Below are 26,283 nucleotides of genomic sequence, written 5' to 3'. Positions count from 1 at the left end.
CCTCATGAAGGACATCCAATGTTTTTGGCGAATGCGAGCACATTGCGATTAAGTTTCAAAGAGCCTATGTGTCAGCGCCACAAGTGCACAAGCAATGCGCTGCTGCAGGTTGTCGTCTGGTTTCGAACACAAAGCGAGCCGCGAGGCCATCGCTCTGATTCTGAGCTGGGAGATCAGCGTTTCCGCAGCATCTGTGCAACATCCTACGAATATTGCAAGTGAAAGTTTGAATATACGCCATATATCTTTCCAATCGTAACCGAAAATACTGTATCCTGACGTTCACGAATAAAGGTACTTTAATAAAGGAATAAAGGTATCTGCAATTACGTAATTTGTGTTGACGAAAGCAGAGGTGAAGTAGAAGTTATGTTAGTAGAATCGGATGGCTTTATTTTTTTCTTGAAGAATAAGTACATCTGCGATCCCACTTTCCACTATCCGCTTTCACAGATCGAGGCCTCGGAGGACTTCCGATTTGAACAGCTGAATTACCACCTTAGTTCTCGCGGTAAAGGTAGGCGACGACTAGCAGGAAAAGTGTGCTGGAACAGAAGCCCAGAAATTTCCAAAAGATTTTCAGCTACTTATTACAGCATTACTAATGAATTTCGGCCAAATGAAGAAATCTTAAACAAAGCTGCCTGAGGTGTGACACATGTTTGCTGTATTTTGACAAATAGAAGTGAAAATGTTTGCATTGCAGAAAATTTTTCAGAATTTCTGTTGAACTACGGCTCAACATGCCACGGGAGATGAGCCTTCGAGCATCGGCAAGAAAACGAATCCCAACATCTGGGTGCTATGCAGGATGCGCGGAGTTTCTCGTTTTCACGAGTTTGAACGAGTTTGCTCGAAGGCAGTCAGTGAACCGAGATAACATGGAACGCGCAAGAACAGCAGGTGAAAAAAAAGTAGAAACTAATGAGAAGCCGCGCATGGCAACGTGAGCGCCCCCTGTACCACACACTGCTTCCGCGTTTGAAGCACAGAAGGCTGCGCAGCAAAACGCGCCAGCGCCGCATATTGCTGTCAACATATTATCACAATTTAGCAATACCGTCAATTCTCGGCTGTCTTTCTGCACACTTGCCGTGGGCCTTGTGTCACGCCTTTGTCGTGCGCCACAAAAGGGTGCCTCCTTTTTCGGTCATTATATTTCTATCCCCCGTCGAATATGCGAACAGGGCACTCTCGCACCTGCACTTTCGCTCACTCGAATGCGTTAAAAGAAAACAATTAAAATGACAAAGAATTTATCTCTTAAAATATCTGTTTTTCATCTTGAATGCTATAAATTTCTCATGGCAAACGGAGATCGAGCGAATTATTAAATTTTGTACCTTTTCCCGCGGGTAGCGAAGTGAGGTGGAAGCATAGAAGCGGATACGGCCTACAGGCTTGCACGAACGAGGGAGTTCATAGGGTGAGCAGTCGCCGCTGCCGTGCACTGCTTTTAATATTTGGGGGTTTACGTGCCAAAACCACTTTCTGATTATGAGGCACGCCGTAGTGGAGGACTCCGCAAATTTTGACCACCTGGGGTTCGTTAACGTGCACCTAAATCTAAGCACACGGGTGTTTTCGCATTTCGCCCCCATCGAAATGCGGCCGCCGTGGCCGGGATTTGATCCCGCGACCTCGTGCTCAGCAGCCCAACACCATAGCCACTGAGCAACCACGGCGGGTATGCAGTGCTTTTCTCGATGAAGTCTGTCGTGACAATAACCTGACCATTCTCCGTTTGTTAGGGTAATGGCAACGCAGCACCGCGACATGACTCCTAATTGCAGGAGCTTCATTGAGGCTATAAAAGCCGCCACTTTAGCAACTAAGAACGACACTCTAGCTACAGAGACGGGAGCAAGGCCTGTCAGTTGTGTTATGTGGTTATATTCAGTTATGTAGTGGATGGGTAGGAAAGGCTCTGGAAGGACTTGCCCGGTTTCTTCAAGACTGCCGCCATCCTGGAGGCTGAGCTCGGGTGTTTGTACGTAGCATTGTGTCGCGCATCCATCTCATGTGGGTGTGTCTGGTTTATTAATGAACTTATGGGGCTCTTGCATTGCCCAGAGGGCGCTGCGAAAAAGGTGCTAAAAAGCGCCCTCTGTCCTAAAACGGGTCGTACCAAGCTCGGTCGTCTGCTTCGGAAAGCACGTTTACAATATGGACCCGCCCCCCCCCCCCCCCCCCCTTTCGTTTCTGTTGTATCACGGCCTGCAGCGAATATCGGGCGCCAAAGATTTTGTCAGGGGTGGCACGCTGCGTAAAGGCTAGGAATTATGCACTGCCGATTACGTGTACGCCGTTCAAGAATTCAGCGGCGAAGTTTTAGCGCGGTGTCAATGGCAAGTGAAGCGAGTCGCGTACGAAGTAGAACTTCAGGTAAGGTTTGCACGCTGCTAGATTCAGGCGCACAAACGCGAGGAAATGCTCGCTATAAATGAATCCACAGCAGCGATAAGCAGACATCATGTGTACGGAACTGCTCGAGCACACGACGGTACTCGCCGCGATGTACGAACTGCTCGAGCGCATGATCGTACGCGCCGCGACGGCAGCGGTCTTTCGACATGCCGCGAAACGGCGGGCCTCCTGCAATCTTTGTTGACTGCATGTCGCTAAACAAGTAGTTATGCCTGCGTTGTAGCGGCCATCTGTCCCTTTTAGTAACTGGTAATAACTGATGCAATGCATATGAGCTCGCACGTACGTGCGAATCGCGCTGCAGCGCGAGCTCTTGCGCCGCTGGCTTGATGTAGCTTTTAATAATAGCGCTCGAACATCGATCTGCTTTAATCAATACTACCTTGCTGCGCCGCCTCAACGTGCTGGTTTGAGGTCAAGTATGAGCACATTTAACTCTCTAACCTGCATTGTGCTGCTCGCAGTGGGGTAGTGAATTGTCACCGTATCGGCCCGGCCATTTGTGGTCATTTGCACACACCTGGTCATTTCACCACTTCGCATCTGTCGAATTGGTAATTGTCGCTATGGCCGGGTCTCTAATCGTGAATCACCAGCCATGCCTGCTGCTATAAATGTCGGTCTGCTGTCGGGACTGTAGGTGCAAAAGACCGAATTATTAAGAACGCTGATAATCAAGCAAGCTTCAAGACAGGCGACGCAGTCAGCATGGCGCGAAGTTTCGCTTACTCAGCGCGACGAACTGCAGCTATGCAGCGCGCCCGTCACTCCACTTCGTGAGGCCTTGAAGGAAAACGGTAGAATCGGATGTTGGGATTCAGGCTTTCTTGTTCATGGCAGCCCACGACGCAGAAGTAATGACGGTGACGCCTTTTCGAGGCTGGGCTAGGTCTCTCCGGATCGGCGTCACCCGATTCCTTCTGCTCCCAGCATTACGTCCCACGGCACACGGAGAGTCCATTTTCGTTAAACTATAGGCTGCGGCGAGCTCGCAGCGTGGTCAGCGTGGTCTGTGAGAAGTGACGAGCGTTTTTGCACGTGCTTCGCCACAGCCAGGGCTCAATACGACCCAAGCTGGTACGACCCAGATGTCGTTTCCCGCGCCACCACCAGGCGCCGCTACTATACCTCAAACTCCAGCGCAAGACGCCCATATGATTCCTCATAGTGTGTACGTGAAGTAGGTGTTTGGGTATCCCCAGATGGCTGTTGGGGCTTTGAAATCTCCGCTAAGCATATAGTCATGGTGTTTTGGAGCGAAAAAAAAATGAAACCGAAGGCAGAGCATCGCGGAAGGATTTGGGGCATTGTAGACATTCACAGCTGTGATATATGTGGGTGGAGAGGCTGGGCAATAGGAAAGGGCTGTTACATATGGAAGTAAAGCCCTTCTTTCCATAAGTGATCACGGCGAATATCAATGGAAGATGGTGACTCGGCAAGGTCGGCATGCAGTGCTTGATAGCCTGGGATAATTTTGGTATGCACTTTCTGTTGTGATAAAGTGACGTATTGTGCATTGCGTAAGGAGCCATAGCTATAAGGGGGTGTGGTTCCTGGAGAGGTTACTGCAGTTTTACTGCGCCATTGTGATCACTATATTGCTAGTTATTCGAAGAATTGGGTGGAGCGAGAAGGGTGGGGGCCATAATTTTCGGGACCAGGCTTACTGACGAGGTGGGAACGGGGTGGGTGCGTATGAAGGGGCGGTTTCTGTCTTCCACAGGCTCTGGAGCTTCATCAAATGCTTTGTTTATGGTCCAGTTTAGATTGCTAAGGGACTGTGTGAAGTTAGCGATCTACGTTGAAATTACGAGGCTTGCATCTCAGTACGTGGTTGCCGTATCTCAACGAGGGATGTGATTGGAGTTAAGCGAGGTAATCTGTCAGACCAACTTCCAGCTGCTCAAAGAGGCAGGGAGCGAGAAGGGTTTTGAGCCGGGTGCGGGTGTCATCAGAGACGTTATCCTTAGCGACGTCTGCAGGTTTCTTCAGGGCCAAATCTTGTTTACCGGAGCAGCTTGCTGATATCCTGCTTCAGCCTTCTGTTGTACAACCGGTGTCGGTTGAATCACAGGTATTCGTTACTATGGCATCAGATGCGAGCGCTGGTCCCCCTATTAGAGTCTGTCCGCAGTAGGCGTTAAGAGGCGGGCCCCTTCGAAGTAGATGAAGAATTTGAGAGTTTTTCATGTGCTTGTGACGTGCTCAGGCTCTTCCCCTACTGTTTGTGTAGGAGGCGCTGCTTCCTGGCTGCGTTGGCGCAAGATTCATGCCGTTGCTTCTGAACGCGGCATTTTATGCGAAGGGCATGTGCTGGCCTTGAGAATGAGCACTCGATGGTGTCTGCTGGGTGATGACCAGACTGGGTGATGGCAGTTGAACAGGTGGGGCACGGGCGCTGATTCCTGGGCCAGGCACACATCCGACGTCAATATTTCTTGCAGTTCATGCAATGATGGGCCCGAGGCTCATGGTTACGGCAGCGATATTCAAGTGTATGTTAGTAGACAAAATATGGAACGTACGTGCCGGCGAGAGTGGTCAAGGCGATGTTTGTGTTTACCATGTGGTGGGACAGTGGTATATTCGCTTGGTAACATTCTATATGACGCAGAAGTTCTTGCGGGGTGGCGTGAGAACCAATACTGTGAATAACTTCATGGCATCAGCTGATGAGAGCTGCAAGGTATGGAGATCCGGCCTATGTGTGGTCAGCTAGCGGGATGCTCTCAACGTTAAGAAGGCGGTTGATGAATTTGATGTGGTGGGTCTGGAAATGGCGAGGTGGTTGCGAATGCGTAGATGAATGAAACGTCGGCACAAGTCTTTACCGGCAGCTTTTCCGCTAACATGAAAGCTTAGAGAATACTGAGTAGCTTTGCGGGGTAGGCGGAAGGTTACACGGACAGGTGAACACAAACCATATTGAAGTCAAAATTTGAGCAGGCGGCAAGTGAGGGCTTCCATACTTTTTCGGGAGTTATCCATTCTACTTCAAGGTCATCGCACTCGACAGGGTTTGTAGTGGAGGTGGCATCTGACGTTGGCGTGTCCTCAGCCATGCCGGCACGCAGTAGTGGTAGGATGGGGCTAGTGAGGCCGTCACCACTTCATAACTTGAAGCGGCCATCTTTTTTAGCTAAGATGTATGATAAAAAATGGTGTCGGAAGGAAGCAGATGACTCGCCGGCTCCGAAGAGCAGCACATCCTTGCGGATTAGGTGATTCATAGGACGATTTCGGTGGATGGTGCAGTGCACAACACGAACACCACATTCCTCTTGGAGACGCTTGGCGCGTCCTAGTTTTCCACTACTACTCACGTAAGTGTTGTGCTCCCAAACAGCGTTGCTGTGGTGCAGCTGTGTGTATACCAACCACACCGGCTTTCGAAAAATGGTTGGAGCAGAACTGACAGTACACTTCAAGCTACAAACCCTGATGGCTTTCTTTCTTCCTCATCTACTACATCAGTGAGATGGAACGGCAGCAATGCGCCTGTGGCAGAGCTCCTCGTCATTTCGGCGTTGTGAGATGCCCGTAGCTGCCAGGGCATCCTAAAGCTAAGCTTTCTTTGCTTTTTATGCGAAGCATATTACTAGAGCTCAACCCAGCTCCTCAGGCGCGGCGGTGTCGCCTTCAATACCACGTGACACCGTGACGTCACGACAGAGGAGAAACGGGGCTCCAACTCGCGCCGTCGCTCGCGGCGTCGCCTTCAAGGCTGACCACGTGACACCGTGACGTCACGACAGACGAGAAACGGGGCTCCAACTCGCGCCGTCGCTCGCGGCGTCGCGGCGGTATTGGCGGCGAGGAGTTACGGAGTCGCCATCTATCGGAAGCGCTTCGCTGGCGTAGTATGAGGGATCACGCGGCGCGCTCCTCATAGGTTTTGCTGTCAGCGCTCACTGAAAACACCACGCGCGAGCTCTCCCGGACATTTCTGTAAGTACTTTCGAAACAAGAGAATGTTCTTACTGTCTAAATAATAATCTTGGGCAAACTGAAAGCACAAGACGCTATCTCTTTACCGAATACGTAGAGTGAACGCCACTGCGTGCGGTCGCCGGGATGGAGTCTCCCGAACCGGCTTCTTGCGTGCAAGGTAGGCAAACGCTGAGAGCAAACTATGTGAAATATGTTCTTATAGTGTTTGTATAACCTAATGGAGCGTAATAGAACGAAGCCTCAATGCAGCGATCGCGCAGATTCGCAGCGACCGACCGCGCGTCTGCATGCTTGTCCGCACACTGTTTCGCTTTCACCGCGCGCGCGTTTTCGCACCGTGCCATGAGCTTTAGGCCGCAGAATATGAGCATTTGACAGTAAACAAGCAACCATTGTTGTGTGGGCATTATCAGAGCTGTTCAAAAATAATTTCATTGTAGAGACTTAGACGCCTACGGGGACTGTAATATGCCGTCGCGACGATTCAATCTTTTATTTTTCTTCTAGATTCTTTGACCTTTCAATATTATTTCCCGAGTTGCGTCGCACTGTATGTTTATCGGTGTTCTCAGCGTGCAATTTCCCGCTGCTCCTTTTTTGTAATCCAGTGCATTAATTCTTAACACAAACATGACCATATGCCATGCTTTTTTTTAAAATGTGCTTCTTACTACTGCCTTTCCACTCCACTGAACTTGATAGTATCTATAGCATCGACAAGTTGATAGACCAAACCGTCATGACATTAGTCGGGCAGCGGACTCGGGCGAGCGTCTCAGTGCGCGTTTTCAGAACATCGCAGACCGGGCGCCGTAGCAGAAATCTTCCTCGCGTCTGTGCTTGCTGCATACCCGAGTTGTAGCCGATGATTGTTTGCCGGTTTTATGGTTCGCGAGCCAAGCTTCACGCAGCTTCTTGTCATGCGGCTACGTGTGAATAAGGCTGACACCGGCCTTCGTTACGTGCGTCCGGCCCTGCGGCACCGAGCAGTAGCCTACCATGTTGCATGCCTTCAAAGGCAGCCACTACCTATTGTAGTGCTTTCAAGCGTTGTAAAGTAGACACTCGAAGCGGGAAAACCTCGTCACTAAATGAGGACCGTAGCGTACGAGGGAATTTAAAGTCGTTTTCAATTCGCTTCGGCGCGCCCGAAGCAGCCGACGCGGCCGCTATGTCCACCTGATCTCTCCTCGCACGTCACGCCGACGGTGGCGCCAGCTTTTCCAGTGGTGGAGCTCGAGGCCAATATAAGCAGCTGCGCTTGCCTCTGCTACACTCACGAGGTGAGATGCCTCATGGAGACAGAGCTGCTCGTTGGAATGAGAAGCGAAGGTCGCGGCGTGCTACAGAGACTGTTTCTAGGTGGCTTTGCAACGGCGCAGTGACTACGCGCCCCGTATCGGACGCGGTGAGTGTCGAGCAACGCAGCGTTCGGCGCGACAACGAAATGTGCGCCTGAGCAAGCGCCGCACGCCTGAGCCGACGCCGACGACACCGGCTTTTCTGCGACACGAGCTCCTTAACTCTGTCGCGTTAAAATAAAGGCTAGTATGCTTCACATCCTGGGCTTAACCTTAGCTAAACCACAGCCAGTTTTTCCTTCGACTTTCTCACTGTTGTTGCTGCTCTGGCTGTCTTGCACGCCATGTCGCCGTTGTTTCATAGCGTGCATATACATACATGAAAGGAGCGTGCCAGAGAAAAACGAGATAGTAGAAACTTGATTGTACCTTTTCGTCGCACTGCATGTGAAAAATTCCCTCTGGAGATCTATGAACATCGCCATATTAATCTCTTGACAGCTGTCGTTATCCGTGACCGCAGACAGCAGCATTGCAGAAACCGCAGCCATTACATTTCTACTAACGTGGAAGTCCAGAGTGAAGTTAGATAGAATAGGAGAGGGGGCAGAGAAATAGTAGAACCTATGCAGTCGTGAAACGACTGAATAAGAGCCTTGCCACTCTCGCAGTTACCATAGAGGGCGGATAGGGAAAAGGAGACGTAGGAAGGCAAGGAAACGCTGCTACTATATACCCGGCAGCGGTTAACGGAAACGGGATGAACTAGATTTCCCGGTAAGGAAGGGTCATGATCATCATCATCATCGTCATCCTCAGCCTATTTATGTAAACTGCAGGACGAAGGCCTCTCCCTGCCATCTTCAATTAGCCCTGTCTTGTGGCAACCGATTCCAACAAGTGCCTGCGAATCTCCTAATTTCATCACTTCAGGTAGCCTTCTGTCGTATTCGACTGCATTTCCCTTCTATTGATATCTATTATGTAACCTTGATGGTTCAACGGTTGTCTAACCTGCGCATTACATGACCTGTTCACCTCCATTTTTTCTCTTGATGTCAATTAGAATATCCTCTATACCCGTCTGCTTTCTCATCCAAACAGCTCTCTTCCTGTCTCTTAACGTTATGCCTAGCAATCTTCCTTCCATTGCTCTTTGCGTTATCCTTAACTTGTTCTCAAGCTTCTTTGTAGGTCTTCAAATCTTCGCCCCACATGCCAGCACCGGCAAAATGCACTGATTTCACACCTTCCTTTTCCATGATAATGGCAACCTTCCAGTTAAGAGCTGACAATGTCTACCGCATGCAATCCAACCCATTTTTATTCTTCCATGAATTTCGCTCTCAGGATCAGGGTTTCCTGTGATTAATTGACATAGTAAACATACTCCTTCACCGACTCTAGACGGTGACTTGGGATCCTGAATTCTTGTTCTTTTGCCCGGCTATTCATAAATATCTTTGCCTTCGGCACATTAAGCTTCAACTCCCCTCTTACGCTCTCTCTGTTAAGGTCCTCTATAGTTTGTTGCAACTCGTCTGCAGTCTAGCTGAATAGAAGAAAGTCATTGGCAAATCGAAGGTTGCTGAGATATTCACCGTGGCTCCTTACTCTTAAGCCTTCCCAGTTTAATAGCTTAAATACTTCTTCCAAGCACACAGTGAATAGCATTGGAAAGATTGTGTCTCCTTGTCTGACCCTTTTCTTTATAGATATCTTCCTACGTTTCTTGTATAGAATTAAGGTGGCTGTGGAATCTCTGCAGATATTTTCCAAAATATTTATGTATGCGGTCTGTACTCCTTGATTACGTAGTGCCTCTATAACTGCTGGTATCTCTACTGAATCAAATCCCTTTTCTTAAAGAGAGGTTTATTCTACTCTGCGGATTTCTCACTTACATGATTAACGGCATGAAGGTGATCCATTGTAGAGTATCTCTTCTTGAAGCCAGCCTTTTTCCTTGGTTGACTAAAGTCCAGTACTGCCCTTATTCTACTCAAGATTGTCTTGGTGAACATTTATGTAAAACTGGGAGCAAGCTAATCGGCCTGTAGTTTTCCAATTGTTTAGCGTCTCACTTTCTTGTGGACTAGTATAATGTTTACATTCTTCCAGTTTTCTGGGACCCCTCATGTCGATAGACACATCGTATGAGAGCTGCCAGTTTAGCAAGCAGTATGTCTCCTCCAGCTTTGATTAAATCGACTGTTATCCACCTTCTCCTACCGATTCTCCCCGCTTCATGTTCTGGAAGGCCCGTCTGACCTCATCGCTGGTTATAGGAGGAGTTTCTGCAACCTGTTCATTATCGTTCGTACTGCACAGGTAAGTATAGAATTCTTCCGCTGCTTTTACTGTACCTTCGAGATTGGTGATGACATTAGGCTGCTTATCGTTCAATGCACACACCTTTGTTTGTGCTATGGCGAATTTCCGTCCTTCTGATTTCAGGCTGCGTCCATTTTTTACGGCTTCTTCAGTATTTCTCACGTTATAGTTTCGAATATCCCTTATTTTCGCCTTGTTGATCACTTTTGACAGTTCTGCGTATGCAATGTTGCCTCATGAGTTGGACGCTTTCCTGCTTTGTCGCTTCTTTATTAGGTCCCTTGTTACTAGGGAGAGCTTGCTTACTGGTTGCCATGGTGCCTTGCCTCGCACTTCTATTGCTGCCTCTGAAGCCAACCTAGTTATGATTTCATTCATTACCTCTATGTCATCTTCATCTATCTGTTCTAAGGCTGCATATTTGTTGGCAAGTTGTTGGCAATTTGTCTGCTTTTACCCTTACTGCCTCTAGGTTTGTTTCTTTTTGACCAATTTTACTCTTTCTCCCTTCGAATTGAGGTGAATCCTAGTCCTCATTATCTATTATCAGTGCGCTTTAGCCTACCTATCACTTCTACGTCCTGCACTACGCTGGGATCGGCAGAAATTATGAAATCAATTTCATTTCTTGTTTCACCATGAGGGCTTTTCCAGGTCCACTTTCGGTTGCTATGCTTCCTGAAAAGGGTATTCATTATTCGAAGGTTCTTTCTTTCTAAGAATTCTACTACCATCTCTGCTCTAGCATTCCTCGAATCGACGCCGTAGTTGCCAATTGCTTGTTCCCCAGCCTGCTTCTTCCCCACTATTGCATTGAAGTGGCCCATTACTACACTATACTGAGTTTGTACTTTTCTCATCGCGAATTCAAAATCTTCATACAACTTAACTACTTCATCATCATAGTGACTGGATGTTGGAGCGTAGGCTTTGACTATCTTTATTCTATACCTCTTAAAAAGTTTCAATACGAAGACTGCTACCCTCTCAATTATGCTGTATAATTCGTCAGTTTTAGCTGCTATGTCCTCATAGATAAGGAATACGACCACGTATTGCTTCTTATCTGGGAGACCTCTATAGCAGAGGACGTGGCCATTAGTCAGCACTGTATAAGCCTCACCAGTTCTTCCAATCTCGCTAAGGCAAATGATATCCGAAAGAATGTCTGATAGTTCCTCAAAGAGCCCTGCTAAGCTAGCCTCACTCGACAGATTTCGGGTGGTAAAGGTTCACAGGGTCAGATTCCATTGGCGGCCTGTCCGGACCCACACTCTTAGCACCGTCTGCTGCGCTACAGGTCTGACCGCCGCCTTGGTGAGTTCTCTGCAGCTGCTGTCGACCGATGGCCATGGTTTAGTTCGAGTCATTTGGGAGGGGGTGGCCGTGTACTGCACCAGGGCGGCCAATACCTGTTCTGGTGAGGGATTGTGCCTGTTGAAGCTTAGTGCGCCTTCCTAATTTGGTTGTACCTGGATTAGTATAGCCCCACTCGCTATCGGCATGTTTTGCTGGTGTGAGGCGTCACTGCAAGCCTACAGATATGGTTATGGTATTGTACGTATCTGTTTTTCTGAAAAATAAACACCAAGCACATATGCCTAGCGGACAGCTTACGCAGGTGTTGCAGAAGCAGAGCCTCAATAAAGCGCACCACAGGGTTCAGCCTGCTCTACGGAAACGGTCGCATGTCAAATCAACAGTTCAATGCCCACCGCGGTAGCTGTGCGGCTATGGCATTGCTCGAGGTCGCGGGTTTTTTCCCGACCTCGGCATCCGTATATCGACGGGGGCGAAATAAAAACCGCTCGTGCACTTAGATTTAGCGACACGTAAAAGAATGACCGCAGTGTCATAATTAATCCGGAGTCCGCTACTACGTGTGGCGTGCTTGATAATCTGGATGTAGTTTTGGAACGTGCAGCCTCACGTACAGCCAGGATGCGACGTGCCATGTGGAGCAATTATACGCTCAACCCTCTCGGAGGTTATGAAGTACGGCGCACATCAATGCCTCAAGCAGACGCCTTCCTTGTATGTTCTGTGTACTACACAGACAAACAGCAGTGGTGCACGCAAGGAAACGCTTAACACCAGCATTCTCGTGTTGGACTAAAAGTTGAAAAAAATTTAACATCCGCCGTCAACATTACAGCTTATTATCGCCAATCAAAGCAAGCAGCACAAAAATCTTTGTTTTTCTGCTTAGCAACAGAAGTTGTCTCGCGTATAGTGCGACACCAATATGTCTCCGCAACAAGTACTTTCCACGTATGGTGAGAACACTATCTGAAAATCTCCCATCCAATTCTAAAGTTTGCTATTGCTTTCACTGATTTACCCTGATATTCACCATTTCTCGTTTCGTTCTAGAACGGCATGGTGGGGGACCCTACTTATTATTGCCTACTTCATTATTACTGCCGGCTTAGGCCTCATCATGGCTTACTGGTATCGGGACTGCGACCCTTTGCTAGCGGGCGTAGTCACTACTACAGATCAGGTACGTGAATATGTTTAGTGATGGCTCTCTAGTCATTATTCCGCCGCTTTAGCATGGCTTTCTCAAAACAGTACACAACTAAGTCACCGCTCGCAAATGGATGAAGTCGAGGGTATGATGGAAGCCTCTCCGGTAGGGATGATCCATACTTAAATGGAAGAGGTCCTAACACGAACCAAAATGGTTTGAAAAAGATACATATATATATAACGCAAATCAAGGATTTCGTTCGCGAAGAAGTCGCACGACAGCTATCTCTGGTGTCCGTCACTCAGGAGTCTGCCAGCACTTTGCCGTCTCATATCCGTAACATGATCCATGCAGAAGTCGCGGAAGCGCTGCCGGCTGTTCACCAGCAGGATGTCGTGACTACGCCAGTCACTTATGCTACGGTTGCTGCAATGGCCCCTCGCAGTGTGCCCGTGCGTCGCTTCCAGCAGCCTGTGCACCGCCCTCCCCCTCCCGTCCCCTGGACCAACACTGCCGTCGCTAACCCGTGGCGTACGCCGGACAATCGCCCTATATGTTTCGCATGTAGGTGTCCCGGTCATGTCGCAAGGTTCTGCCGCCGCCGATCGCAGGCGTTCGACGACGATCGCCGAGCGCCCTATGTGCCGCCTGATGCAAATGCGCCTTACGAACCCTTCGGCCCACCTCCAGCTCGCTCCCAGACTGATCACCGTCCTCGCTTCGAACGCCTCCGGTCACCCTCCCCACGTCGTCGATCGCTTTCCCCTATGCGTCGACGACCCGTCTCTAATGAAGAGGGACACTAGACGACGCAGTTCCTGAGGCAAGAACTGCGCAAGTGTCGACATGCCGAAGTCCTCCTCCTTTACCTGCTAATGTCATTGATGTGTTTATCGAAGATGTCGCTACAGTCGCCTTAGTCGATACCGGTGCCGCTATTTCAGTTATGGATGCAGGATTTTGCCGTTCGCTTCGTAATGTGATGACGTCTCTGTCTGGATTGTCGCTCCGAACGGCGAGTGCTCAACCCATTCGCCCTACCGCTGCTTGTACTGCCCGTGTGACCATACAGGACGTTTTGTACACGATTGAATTCATAGTTCTTTCATCGTGCTCCCACGCCGTTATTCTAGGATGAGATTTTCTCTCATGCCACAACGCCATCATCAATTGCGCTCGGGCTGAGATTGAACTTTTCCACCTTGGTGACCTGGCCTCCGTCAATGCTCATCCTGCCGCTAAAATTGTAGTGAAAGAAGACACATGTATTCCTCCGCGCTCTTCAGCATTCGTACCAGTCTTCTGTAGTATCATATCCGACGGGATGGTCTTCTTCATGCCCTCTCATCACTTTGTTAGCCGAAAAGCGCTTCCTTTGCCCTTTGCAGCTCTTGACCTTGCCGCCGGTGTCAGCACGATGCCCATTTACAATCATCTTTCATCGCCGCTATCACTGCTCCGCCGCGAATGCCTTGGTTACGTCGAGTCGGTCGATTCAACACGAATTGTCTCCGTCCTCGACGAAGCGCCTGCTACTACCGTCCATGAACTGAGTGCCCTCTCCGTGCCGGACTCAACATGCACTGGTGTCTTCAGCCCATTCATCGCCGAAGATCTGCCGCATTCGCAGCAATCTCAACTTTTCGCCCTCCTTCAACACTTCCGCCGTTCTTTCGACGTTGCGCAACCGTCTCTTGGCCGCACTTCGACGGTCGAGCATTACGTCGACACTGGCTCTCACTCACCGCTGCGACAACGACCATATCGCGTGTCCGCTACGGAACGTCGCGTCATTGCAGACCTGGTCGATGACATGCTCCGTCGAGGCGTCATTCAACCTTCCCAAAGCCCTTGGGCCTCTCCCGTGGTCCTCGTCGCAAAAAAAGACGGCTCCATCCGCTTCTGTGTTGATTTTCGCCGCTTGAACAAGATCACGCTGAAGGACGTCTACCCATTACCACGCATCGATGATGCTTTGGACTGTTTACAGGGAGCCGAGTTCTTTTCTTCGCTGGATTTGCGGTCAGGCTACTGGCAGCTTCCGATGGCTAACATCGGAACCTGCCGATATTGTGGTGTTCGCCCCTGATTTCGCAACGCATCTGCTCCGTCTCCAGCACGTACTCACTTGCGTGACCAACGCCGGGTTGCAACTTAACCTGAAGAAGTGTAGATTTGCTGTTCGTCAGCTCACAATTTTAGGCCATGTAGTGTCAAACGAAGGCATTCGCCCGGATCCCGAGAAGCTACGTGCTGTTACTGCGTTCCCAAAACCTACCACTATGAAAGAGCTACGCAGTTTTATCGGCCTCTGCTCTTACTTCCGACGATTCGTTCGAAACTTCGCGTCAATTATATCGCCTCTCACGCAGATCCTTGGTGGCGCTCGAGGTCTCTCATCATGGTCTCCAGAGTGTGACGACGCCTTCGCAACCTTGCGCCGTCTTCTCACGACGCCGCCCATTCTTCGCCATTTTGACCCTCAAGCACCAACCGAAATCCATGCCGATGCAAGCGGTGTGGGCCTTGGCGCTGTGTTGGCACAGCGTCAACCTGGCCACACAGAATACGTCGTCGCATACGCGAGTCGCACGTTAACCAAGGCGGAAACCAATTACAGCGTTACAGAAAAGGAGTGTTTGGCCATTGTGTGGGCGCTTGGCAAGTTCCGCCCATATTTATACGGCCGATCATTTGACGTAGTGACCGACCACCGCGCACTATGTTGGCTGTCGACGCTCAAAGATCCATACGGCCGTCTTGCCCGCTGGGCATTGCGAATCCAAGAATATGACATCCGCGTGGTTTGCCGTTCCGGGCGAAAGCACTCCGATGCTGACGCGCTATCCCGATCGCCGCTTCCCCCGAAGGCCCGTGACGACTCCGCCTGCGAGTGTACACTATCCTCTCTGGACGTTGACACTATCGCTGCTGCACAGCGTAATGATCCCTGGACTGCATCTCTGCTCGAACTTCTCTCGGATACGTCGAAAGTTCCCGCGTCACGTACGCTTCGGCGCCAACTTCATCATTTTGCGATTCGAGACCAGCTACTATATCGACGAAACTATGCCCCAGAGGGACGCACCTGGTTACTCGTCATTCCGAGAACCTTGCGATGAGAGCTCTGCTCCTCTTTCCACGTCGACCCTCAGTGTGGCCACGCGGGAGTCTTCAAAACCTACGACAGACTTCGACACCGCTATTACTGGCGGGGAATGTACAATTTCGTTCGAACGTTCGTCCGCTCTTGTCGTGAGTGCCAACGCCGTAAAGCGCCACCACACAACTCCGCCGGTGAGCTCCAGCCTCTGCAATGCCCATCCCGACCCTTTGATCGCGTGGGCATAGATCTCTACGGACCACTTCCGTTGACTCCTACCGGCAACAGGTGGATAATCGTTGCGGTCGACCACTTAACCCGTTATGCGGAGACCGCTGCTCTACCAAATGCTACAGCGCAAGAGGTCGCCAATTTCATACTTCACCGTTTTCTCCTTCGTCATGGAGGTCCACGTGAACCTTTAAGCGACAGAGGCCGCGCCTTCTTATCTGAAGTCGTCGAACACCTGCTTGCTGAATGCGCTATTGTTCATCGTAAATGCATTGCTTATTACCCACAGACGAACGGTACCACGGAACGCTTTAATCGAACTCTTGGTGACATGCTCGCCATGTATGTTTCACCTGATCACTCTAATTGGGACCTCGTTCTTCCGTTTGTCACCTATGCCTACAACACCGCGACTCAGGCCACTACCGGATTCTCACCCTTTTACCTTCTTTACGGCCGCCATCCTTCGCACACAATCGACACTATTCTGCCCTACAGCCCAGACCCATCCGAATGCCTGCCGATCTCGGAAGCCGCCAGACACGCCGAGGAATGTCGCCAGCTGGCCAGCCGATTCACCTCGGACGACCAGAACCGTCAAAAGGCCCTTCACGATGCCCAGAACTCGACTCCCACTTTTCTCCCGGGCGCTCTCGTCTGGTTGTTTGTGCCACACCGCACGCCTGGGCTCGCTTCAAAACTCCTTCCGAAGTACGACGGGCCATACCGCGTTCTCGAGAGAACATCACCCGAGACTTACCTGATTGAGCCGCTAACGCTGCCGTCCGACATGCGGCGTCGTAACCGCGAAGTCATTCACGTTCAGCGTCTCAAGCCGTATCACGATTCTACCGTCCTTCCAGAAACCTAAGTCGCCAGGATGGCTCCTTTATTTCCGCGGGGCCATTGTAAGGACGATAACGAACATGCGCGCTGGGTCAGCAGCATCGCCAGCATCAAGCGCGCAGCAGAAGCTCGAGCTCGGGGGACTGTGCTCGGTGCATTGTAGAACCGGCGGCCGCTGCGAACCCTAATAAACCTCCTTTATAATATATATATATATATATATATATATATATATATATATATATATATATATATATATACACGCTTAGGCTTAAGTAACCGCTCTTGCAGTATATTTTCTGATCATTGCGCATTCACACACTATTGCTCTCTAAGTGCATCGCATATGGTAGGATGACTGCAAGATAGATACCTCTTAACAGTGACATGTTTTGGGCACTATTGCTGATGGAACCGAAAATAGGGCACAAGTTTCATCCTGAGAGTATTAAATATGTCATCTGTGATGCTCCACCGTAAGCAGACAAAGCAGCCAAAATTCTCGATTTACGGCGAATATCAAAAGTCTCCCAGTATTTACATTATGTAGCTGCGACCAAACGCGGCACTATGATTCATTGCAATATTATATCGTGTCTAAACTACACAATGTCCCATGGTTTTTATATGCCATAAAAATATTCAAACTTTCATGCATTCCTATTTATGGTTAGTTCTCAAGCTTGAATTTTATTTTCATTCATTCACAAAAGAAAACAAGGCAATAATCAAAGGAATAAGCAAAGCAAAGGAATAAGGCTACTTATACCTGGATAAGGCCTTCTCTCGAAAAATAATAAAAAAAGCGAACGTTGCCAGTTCATAAACATGTAGGCTCGTTAACTAATAACAAGGTGTCAGTTTTTGTTGCAACAAATTGACATTTTGACTGCAATTAGAGCACGACTGAATAACGACAAGTATCTGGGCATTTCTCATTATTGTATGTGATTTCACCCGAAATTTTGTCTTATATAGAAGTGCCGTAACCCATGAACATGTCAAGCAAGCTATTTCCTTCAGTGCGCATGTGCGCACTCTTTCTGTCACACCTTCCCTCTCCCCTTGTCTTTTCTTTATATTTCCGAGCGGAATAAACCCGGCGTTCTTCGGCTGGAACGACTGTCTCGTTCACTACGGGAGGGGCGTTGCCTCCACCCGTCAACCATTGCAACAGTGGCGACGAGGGTGGGACGCCCTCGTACGCAAGTACGCAAGTACACACGGGAAGGTTGGCCGCACAGTTTTGACATGGAAACGAAAGAGATGGCAGAGTTCTACAAAAAACGGCATGAGCTGTCTGTTACTGAAGAAGTGCTCTACTGGGGTCATCGTCTTGTAGTGCCGACAAATGCGCGAGGGAAACTGCTAAAGCTACTACATGCAGCCCACCAAGGCGTTTCCGCTATGAAGGCAAAAGCCAGGTCTTTATTTTGGTGGCCTGGCTTAGACCACGACATCGAGCGCATTGCAGCGACCTGCCACAACTGCGTGCAAACGTTACCGATGCCTCAGGCTAAAGAACCAGTAAGTTGGCCCGATACGCGCGAAAGGTGGTCGCGCTTGCATATCGACTATGCGGGACCAATCAAAGGGAAAATGATTCTGGTAGTCGTCGACTCGCACACAAAGTGGATTGAGGCGGTTCCCATGTCACAGGCTAACGCTCACAGCACCATTAATGCCCTCAGGACAATATTTAGCCGTTTCGGTATACCGCGAACGGTCGTGTCGGACAACGGGACGCCATTCACCGCATGGGAGTTCGAGCAGTTTATGAAGCGAAATGGAATAGTACATATTCGGGCACCCCCCTATCACCCCCAGAGTAATGGCCTAGCCGAGCGAGCCGTGCGCACCGTCAAAGAAGGCTTGAAGAAGATAGGAGGCAGTTGCATCATAACGTCGTTGGCCCGGCTGTTGTGCAATTATCGAAACGCACCACACCAAGGAGGCCCTTCTCCTTCAGAGATGCTATTAGGTTACCGGTTGCGCACAAGATTGGACATGTCTTTTCCTCCCAGAGCCTGCCCTGCTAAAGCTGTGAATGACTCAAGCTGGAACTTTGCACCGGGAGACTATGTGTACGTGCGAAATTATGGCGTCGGCGATAAGTGGGCCCCAGGCACTGTGGAAGCTACTTCCGGCGCTCGCCTCCTGGATGTTAAGACTGCGGACGGGTTTGTCCGCCGCCACTTGGATCAAGTTCGTAAGCGGACCACCGATGAGACCCCAGCAGCCGTCGACCTGTCGAGGCTTCCTACAACGGGTTCCCCGGTATTAAAGGAACCAAGGACCTCTGAAACCCCTGAGAAAGTACCAGAAGCGCAACCTCAGGAGCTACGTCGCTCCACACGATCAAAGAAACCTGTCGTGCGTTTTGGTTACTAAGGGTGAAGAAATGCCGTAACCCATGAACATGTCAAGCAAGCTATTTCCTTCAGTGCGCATGTGCGCACTCTTTCTGTCACACCTTCCCTCTCCCCTTATCTTTTCTTTATATTTCCGAGCGGAATAAACCCGGCGTTCTTCGGCTGGAACGACTGTCTCGTTCACTACGGGAGGGGCGTTGCCTCCACCCGTCAACCATTGCAACAAGAAGTAACGTAGCGATAGATGAAACATTCACAGCAGTCAGAAATACTCTGCGACACCAAATATGTTATTAGGGGGAATATTTGCAAGGTTTTCACATATTCGCGCTCATGTTTCCAGTTTTCCAATGGGCAGCAATATCTGCATGTACCAGAATGTAGCTTACGGTCTTAATCACGTTAAAGCTGCCCTAAAAATTAGATATGGTAAACATCTAAGGGAAGTATTACAGTGTGACATTTAGAATTTGGAGTTCAACTGCTTCCACAGTGAAAAAAAGATTTTTCGGTGTTTCATGTTCTTAATGGCTCTAGAGTGCCACCGACCATTCAAGCTACCAGGCAGTTTTTTTTTTCCTTGGCCCCCTCCATTTTCTTGTAAACGGGCCCAATTAAATTACAGAAATCAAAGGAAAATACATAATGTTCACCAATCACAGAGCCATTATTGAGCTTTTGCGCAAATGTTTTCATTTGAACGAGAGAGAGCCTGCTGTCAGCAATCAATGCATAAATGTTGGCGCTGTTATGACAGCATACTAGAAGTACATTTAAAATTCTGGGCTCTGGAAGTGTACAATTTAGCATTTGCGCTCTGCTGAGAAATAGTTTCCTAAATTTTGAATGTATCGTGCGCATCATCACAGATTGACAGTGCAGCTTCAAGTTGGTTTGTTGATGAAATCTGTATACAGAAATATATCACTTTTCAGATAATACCCTACTACGTAAATACTCATTTGGCCGCTTTCGTGGGATTTTCTGGCATCTTTTTGGCTGGTGTTGTGGGAGCCACTACAAGGTACCCAATTTACACTACTATCTTCTTTTTTACCCGTGATTATTTCGCACATACCGAATTGCGTAAGTCGTTACTGTTTCATGCACTCCAAATTCGCAACTTGTGATAGCCTTAGTAGAAAGAATCTTTCTCGCCAAGAACTTCAAGAGAAAAAAAATGATCGGTACAATTTCTCAGAACGGTAATGTACCAGTACGAGTACTCTATGTAGCATTGTGGGAAGGACGAGTGTGTCACAAATTCCCGTCCATCATATCACTGGTCTTAAAGAGTGTTTGTCTACTTCAAAACTTGGAATAAAGAAATTGCGGTGCATTCACTCCTTAGACATCATGATCGACGTTATTGTGATTCTCAATATTTGTTATGATGGGTATGCCATTGGCAATAATTTATTTTGTATGTTACCATGATCGTTGTAATACTTATTGGTATGGTTTTAATGGTACAAGTAACGAGGCAGCGACAGAGTTCCTATATGTACTATCGCGCTCGGTAAGAGCTACAACGCGAAAACGGTTGCCAATGAGGTCATGCGTTGTAGCTCCTACGCCGCGCGATTCGCCAAGTGTATTGCCATTAATAAAGGTATAAAGCCATTAACCAGGCTACTGTGTAGTGCTTCTCTTCTAAACGTAATTACATTTTTATGATATTCAAACATTTTCCGGTGCTTAACAGACCATGTATTTATCCGTGTCTCCAACCGTATTAGCGCCAGCCTAATCCATTTTTAATGGGTAAACTAATAGTCTGCAGTGCTTTGTGAACCTAATTCAAAACCAGCCATTGGACCAACGGGGTCACCAGAAATGCGACAATGGGTGTATGTCACTCTTCAGTCAACCTCTTTCATGCAAACTTGGACCATTGGGTATGGGCTGTTCTTTAATCAACAAATTTCGCACCAACTGGCCTCGCAGCGTATGCGCCCCTGGGTAACTGCCCTTGTTCGATGAACCTTTTTGACACCGAGTTGAGGGATTGGGTGTGTGTTGCTCTACAGTTAACTCATTTCGCGCCAACCAGGGTCCCTGGCTTATGAGTATGTGCCACCCTTCAAAGAAATTCTTTGACGCCAGCTTCGTTCACTAGATATGGGGCACTGTGTATGTGCCACTTATCGATGAGCCTCAATTACACCAACATGGACCACTGGTTATGTACGACTGGGTATGTGCCGCTCTTCAATATTAAAAAAATTCTTCAAAACTATCCGGTGCTGGACGCAGCGGACCCGCGTAATACATGCATATTCCTAGAATTTCGTCCCACTATACGAGCTGTGTTCAAAGCGCATCGACTCTTTTTCTTTTCAAGATAGATCAATATATAGATCACGAGGGTTGCAATGCGGGCTTGGTTGTAATGCATCTTCAAGGGGAGTAGGGTAGCGCGATTTAAAGACGGCACAAAAGAAGACACAAAGGGACACACACATAGCACTGTGTGTGTCCCTTTGTGTCTCCTTTTGTCCCGTCTTTCAATCACGCTACCGTACTCCCCTTGATGACAATATATAGAGGGATGATTTCATCGCGAAGATACGGTGGGGACATTCACGCGTTTGGGGAAATTGTTTTCCGCCCGCAGAAAGAGTCAGTTTGCTTGCGGTTCGCCTATTAGTGAAGACACATAGTGAGCGCTTGTTGGCTTCTAGTATGTACTAAAACGACGGAACAGTATAAACAGTGATATTGGATCAAACTTTGCCAGCAGCTTGGTGATGTGGAAGTAGAAACCGTTCTAAACATTTAGGGGGCTTTCGGGGATGATGTCACAAGCAGTTCCCGTATGAAAGAGTGCTACAATCGCTTGAGAGATGGCCGCATATGAATGTACAACGAACAACGTACAGGTAAACCCCCAAAAAGACGAAACGAGTATGTCATTGAGGAAGTGCAGACTTCGGTAACAGAGCACCGTCGCATCACAGTTCGAGAATGGCGAACGAGATAGGGGTAAATATTGGATATCAGTAGATTTAAATTTGACTTAGGATTTGGCTTGAGGAGAGTTTCCGTGAAATTCGTACCGAAACTGTTAACAACGGAACAGAAGCTACTTCGTGTGGAAATCGCTCAGGACCTGCTGGACATATCAAACAGCAACCCAAACTTTCTAAACACCGTGATCACAGGCGATGAGCCGTGTGTTGATGGGCACGATCCAGAAACCAAGATGCAGCCGTAACAGTGGGAACGCCCTACATTTCGAAGGCCGAAAAATCACGGCAAGATTGCAGCAATTTAAATGTCACGTTGACTGTTTTCTACGACTCCCACAGGGAGGTGCATCTTTAGTACGCACCTCAAGACCAAACCATCACAAGGGAATAATACCTGAAAGTCCTTCGTCACCTTCGTGTTGCTGTGGGGAGCAAAGGAGCTGATCTGCGGGTGGCAAAAACTTGGCAACTGTGATAACATATATCATATAGATATCATGATAACGCACCCGCCCATTCTCTGCGTCTGATACAGACTTTCTTCCCCAAGCACAGTATTCGTGTGCTTCTACAGGCCCTCTACACTCCCGACGTGGCTCCGTTTGGCTTTCGGCTATGTCTCAAGCTGAAAATGCTGCCAAAATAAACCAAATTTGAGCCAACAGAAGACATTATGGTGAATGCGACGGTCAAGCTCATCACCATTACAGATTATGTGTTCCAGCAGTGTTTTGAACAATGGCGTAAGCACTGGAAGAAGTGTGTGCATTATTAAAAATACTTTTATGAAGTGCTTTAGGCTTCTCTAACTCCTAATGAATAACTGCATTTCTAGTGACCAAGGGTTTGATACCTCTTGAACACAACTCGTGCATTCAGACACGCGTGTGGTGCGTTCGTGAATATAATGTAATATGATATCCCCTGGGAAACGCCGGCTTGTACAAGGGGACAGCCCAGCGGTATACGCGCCTCATCCATGTCGTCTGTTGGCGGTGGTAATGCCGTTTTTCTCAACACCTCTTAATTTATAATCGCATTAACCTCACCATTCATCGCACGATGGGTTTTGCTGGAATATTTTGACCTCATTGACCACTGCCACATACCTAATGACGCGTACCCAGTTACTCAAGTAGACATGAAAGAGCGGCATTGACCCAGTGGCACATACTGGGCGAGCCAAGCTGTCCTGAGAGAGTGGTACATAGCTAATGGCAAATGGCCAGCGTCTCAAGTTGGCGAGGATGAGCGTTACGTACAAGTTGCACATACGCGGTGAACCAGTGGCACAAGCCAAGCCACACCTAGCTAATGACCCCAGTTTCAGAAAACTGGTTAGATACGGACATCACACCGAGAAGCACGTGAAGTTTCAAAAGAAGGAGGAGGTATGCTGGGGCCGCGCATGCGGACCGAGCCCGGCAAGGTTGCTGGGAATGTCCCATCTTGTACGCTACGCATTAAAGACGATACGGAGTGGTAACCGCCATTAAAAATGCAATGCATTAGGAGCCAGAGAGATTGATGACACCTTGCTATTTTCGCTGTCTTCGTTGAAGAAGCACAACGCTTCACTGTTTGCTTATGTTGTCATTATATGCAACTCCAAACGAATTCAATTGAACTAAGAAGAATTAAATTTCAAGCAAGCTCTGCACGTACATTACATATTGCCGCTTAGTGTTGGTCGGAAAACCGCGCATAGAAGATGAAAAACCAGAGGATCGCGCTGAAAGGTTCTATGTAAGCCGAAATCACCTATTCATCTTCTTTGCCTTCTCGTAAAACCGCGTGGCATGACTGGTGCAGGTGATGTGTACAAGGGCAACGACACAATACATGCACAAGATCCCGTCCAGTAGTAGGAACACGAGTCCTACGCCCGTGAACACCCCACTTCAAAGAGAAAAGCGCCGCCAACGAGGCGTACCACCGGAGACACCAGGACACCCTACCGAGACAGGCGCTATGATGTCGTCTTAGATCACCACGGAAGTTCTGACGCCTCTTACGCTAACCTGCTGGACCTTTCAGAACCCACCGTCACCACCTACCTTTCACGGGGATCTATACAAAGACGTGGATGATTGGCAGGGTGAATTTGAAGGTGTCGCTGCGTTGAACTGCAAGGATGATGCCACAAAACTCCGGAACGTGCACTTCAGGTTAAAGGATGCCGCCAACTAGTGGTTCCAAAATAGAGATATGCTAAAATCCCGCCTTGGAATCGGATATGACCTTCTGCAATGCTACATGAACGCTGACCCCCGCGAACCCTCTCAGCGTAAACTGCAATCCGGCGTTCAGATGCCGAATGTGGCTGTCACGACGTACGTGGAGGATATCACTCGGCTTTTGAAACGGGCGGATCTTGCTATGCTCAAGGAACGGAAAAAATTATGAGCCCTTCCACTCTGTGATGGCGGATGACCAGCGAAGCTGTGTCGCACACGAGAAAGAGGTCACACAGAATTTTGAACAAAGGTACGTATACATTCATTGATTGGTGGTCATCTTGATGGCATGTATGCACACTAAGTAATTTTTATACATCCGCGGTCATTCATACATAACAATTGTTATATACATTCGTGTTTTCATTTCGCTAAATATTGAGGCAAAGAATTTTAGGCCGAGATCACTGCACGGACGTGCAGTGGGCCAGGGCCGTCAGCGCCTACGCAGTGGGAGGGGCAGTATCAGAAAGAGAGAGGAAGAAAAACGTTTATTTCTAATGAGGTGGGGTGACTTCCTCGTATGTCGGAGCCCTTAGTTCTGGGCCCCATTGGCTCGCGCAAGTCCGCGAGCCCACTGCATCAGCCGTCGCTGCTCATGCGGAGCTAAGCTGGTCAGCGCAGCCTCACAGCAGGAAGGCGAAGGTTTAGAAATGGGGGAATATGGCGAAGCTGGCTATGATGAGCACCAACGGAGCCAGCTGTGGAAGACGATGAACGCGCTAACAGCGGACGAGTGCATTTGCACACTTACGCGGAAAGGCGCCAACGAGCCAGCAGTGGTAGAAGACGACGCCGAACGTGCGACCAGTGGCACGAGCAATTGCTCACGATTGTAGTTTTTCTTACGCAGATTTTTAGACGGACGCGAAATAGGCACGAAAATTTAACTATAAACAGCTTCGCTGTAAATGTTACACTACCTGATTCGGGGTGCGACGCACTAACGTTTTACTAGTCTTTTGCGAAGCCCCTTTACGGTGTGCGGCCGAGTTCTTCACTGAAGCTGGGACGATCGCGAAAGACCATTACCAGTGGTCTGCCCTCTTCTACCAGCAAGTGAATGTCACTTGAGCTCCCAAATTGTCCGCTACCTTCGGGAGCAATAGCATGGAATGAGTTCGCATAATTGTTCGCTCTCTCATCAGCGAAGAACGTTTACAGGTGAACAAATTGGTAAACAAATTGGTGAACAAATGTGCAGATAATGCAATTGTTCGCGCCAAACTTCCAACAATTCTTTAAAAAGTTATCACCCCTTGGAATGGAACGCGTATTCTCACAGCTGGATGTAGCTTTGTTGTGCCGCTGGGCCATTGTACTGCAAGAATTAAAATTTGAGCGTGGACCTTTGTAGTCACCCGCTTCGTCCTCCGTGATTGTTCGCGTCAACTCAATCTCAATATGGACTTTCTTCACGAGCACGGCAGAAATAAAAATCTCAATGAACGCGTAGTTACCATCTCGACACAACATGCCACAGAGCAACATGCTGACAGCTGTCGTAAACCAGCGCTGCGTGTTGCTGGCGACAGCCTGACTTTACCGCCACGAGCAACTGTTCTCGTACAAGTCACGTCTGAAAACCTCCTAGACGAGGTCACGCTCGCCGAAAGCAACGTCTTGCGTTTGCTGCTTCAATGTGCATACACTGCAGCTGATGACCTTTTAAAGAAATTTCAGTCTTCGTTCGCGTGTTCGTCTATAGTCGACAAACCGCCCTCACCAAGCATCGCATTATTACCGAGGATGATCACTGCAACATCACTACCGTGTTTCTCCTATAGAAAGCGAGAGTATTCGAATGCAGCCTTATAGGAAATCTTCAATGACGGAGTCATTTGACCACTGAGCAGCCCATGGTCATCGCCAGTCGCTCTAGTGAAGAATTAGGGATCACTACGTTTCTGCGCTGATTACCGGAGCCTAAACAGCATCATAAAAAAGACGTTTACCCGCTCCCTCGGCAGGTTGCGTCACGCGAAGTATTTTTCATCAATTCCTTTAAAGAGGGCCTATTTACAGACCGAGGT

At 48.7% G+C, this 26,283-nt stretch overlaps 1 protein-coding gene across 3 annotated transcripts in view; it reads left to right on the top strand.

Moving 5' to 3' along the window:
* Positions 1 to 26,283, top strand: part of LOC135901889 (putative sodium-dependent multivitamin transporter) — a 92,568-nt gene that overhangs the window by 7,126 nt on the left and 59,159 nt on the right. For all 3 annotated transcript variants that reach the window (XM_065431718.2, XM_065431717.2, XM_065431716.2), the window contains exons 3-4: positions 12,390 to 12,519; positions 19,977 to 20,065. In XM_065431718.2, coding sequence (XP_065287790.1) covers positions 12,390 to 12,519; positions 19,977 to 20,065 — 219 coding nt within the window. The remainder of the gene's footprint in view (positions 1 to 12,389; positions 12,520 to 19,976; positions 20,066 to 26,283) is intronic.

Source organism: Dermacentor albipictus, chromosome 2, assembly GCF_038994185.2.
Source record: "Dermacentor albipictus isolate Rhodes 1998 colony chromosome 2, USDA_Dalb.pri_finalv2, whole genome shotgun sequence".
Taxonomy (NCBI): domain Eukaryota; kingdom Metazoa; phylum Arthropoda; class Arachnida; order Ixodida; family Ixodidae; genus Dermacentor; species Dermacentor albipictus.
Note: the sequence above shows the minus strand (reverse complement) of the source record. Positions and strands in the feature narration are given on the sequence as shown.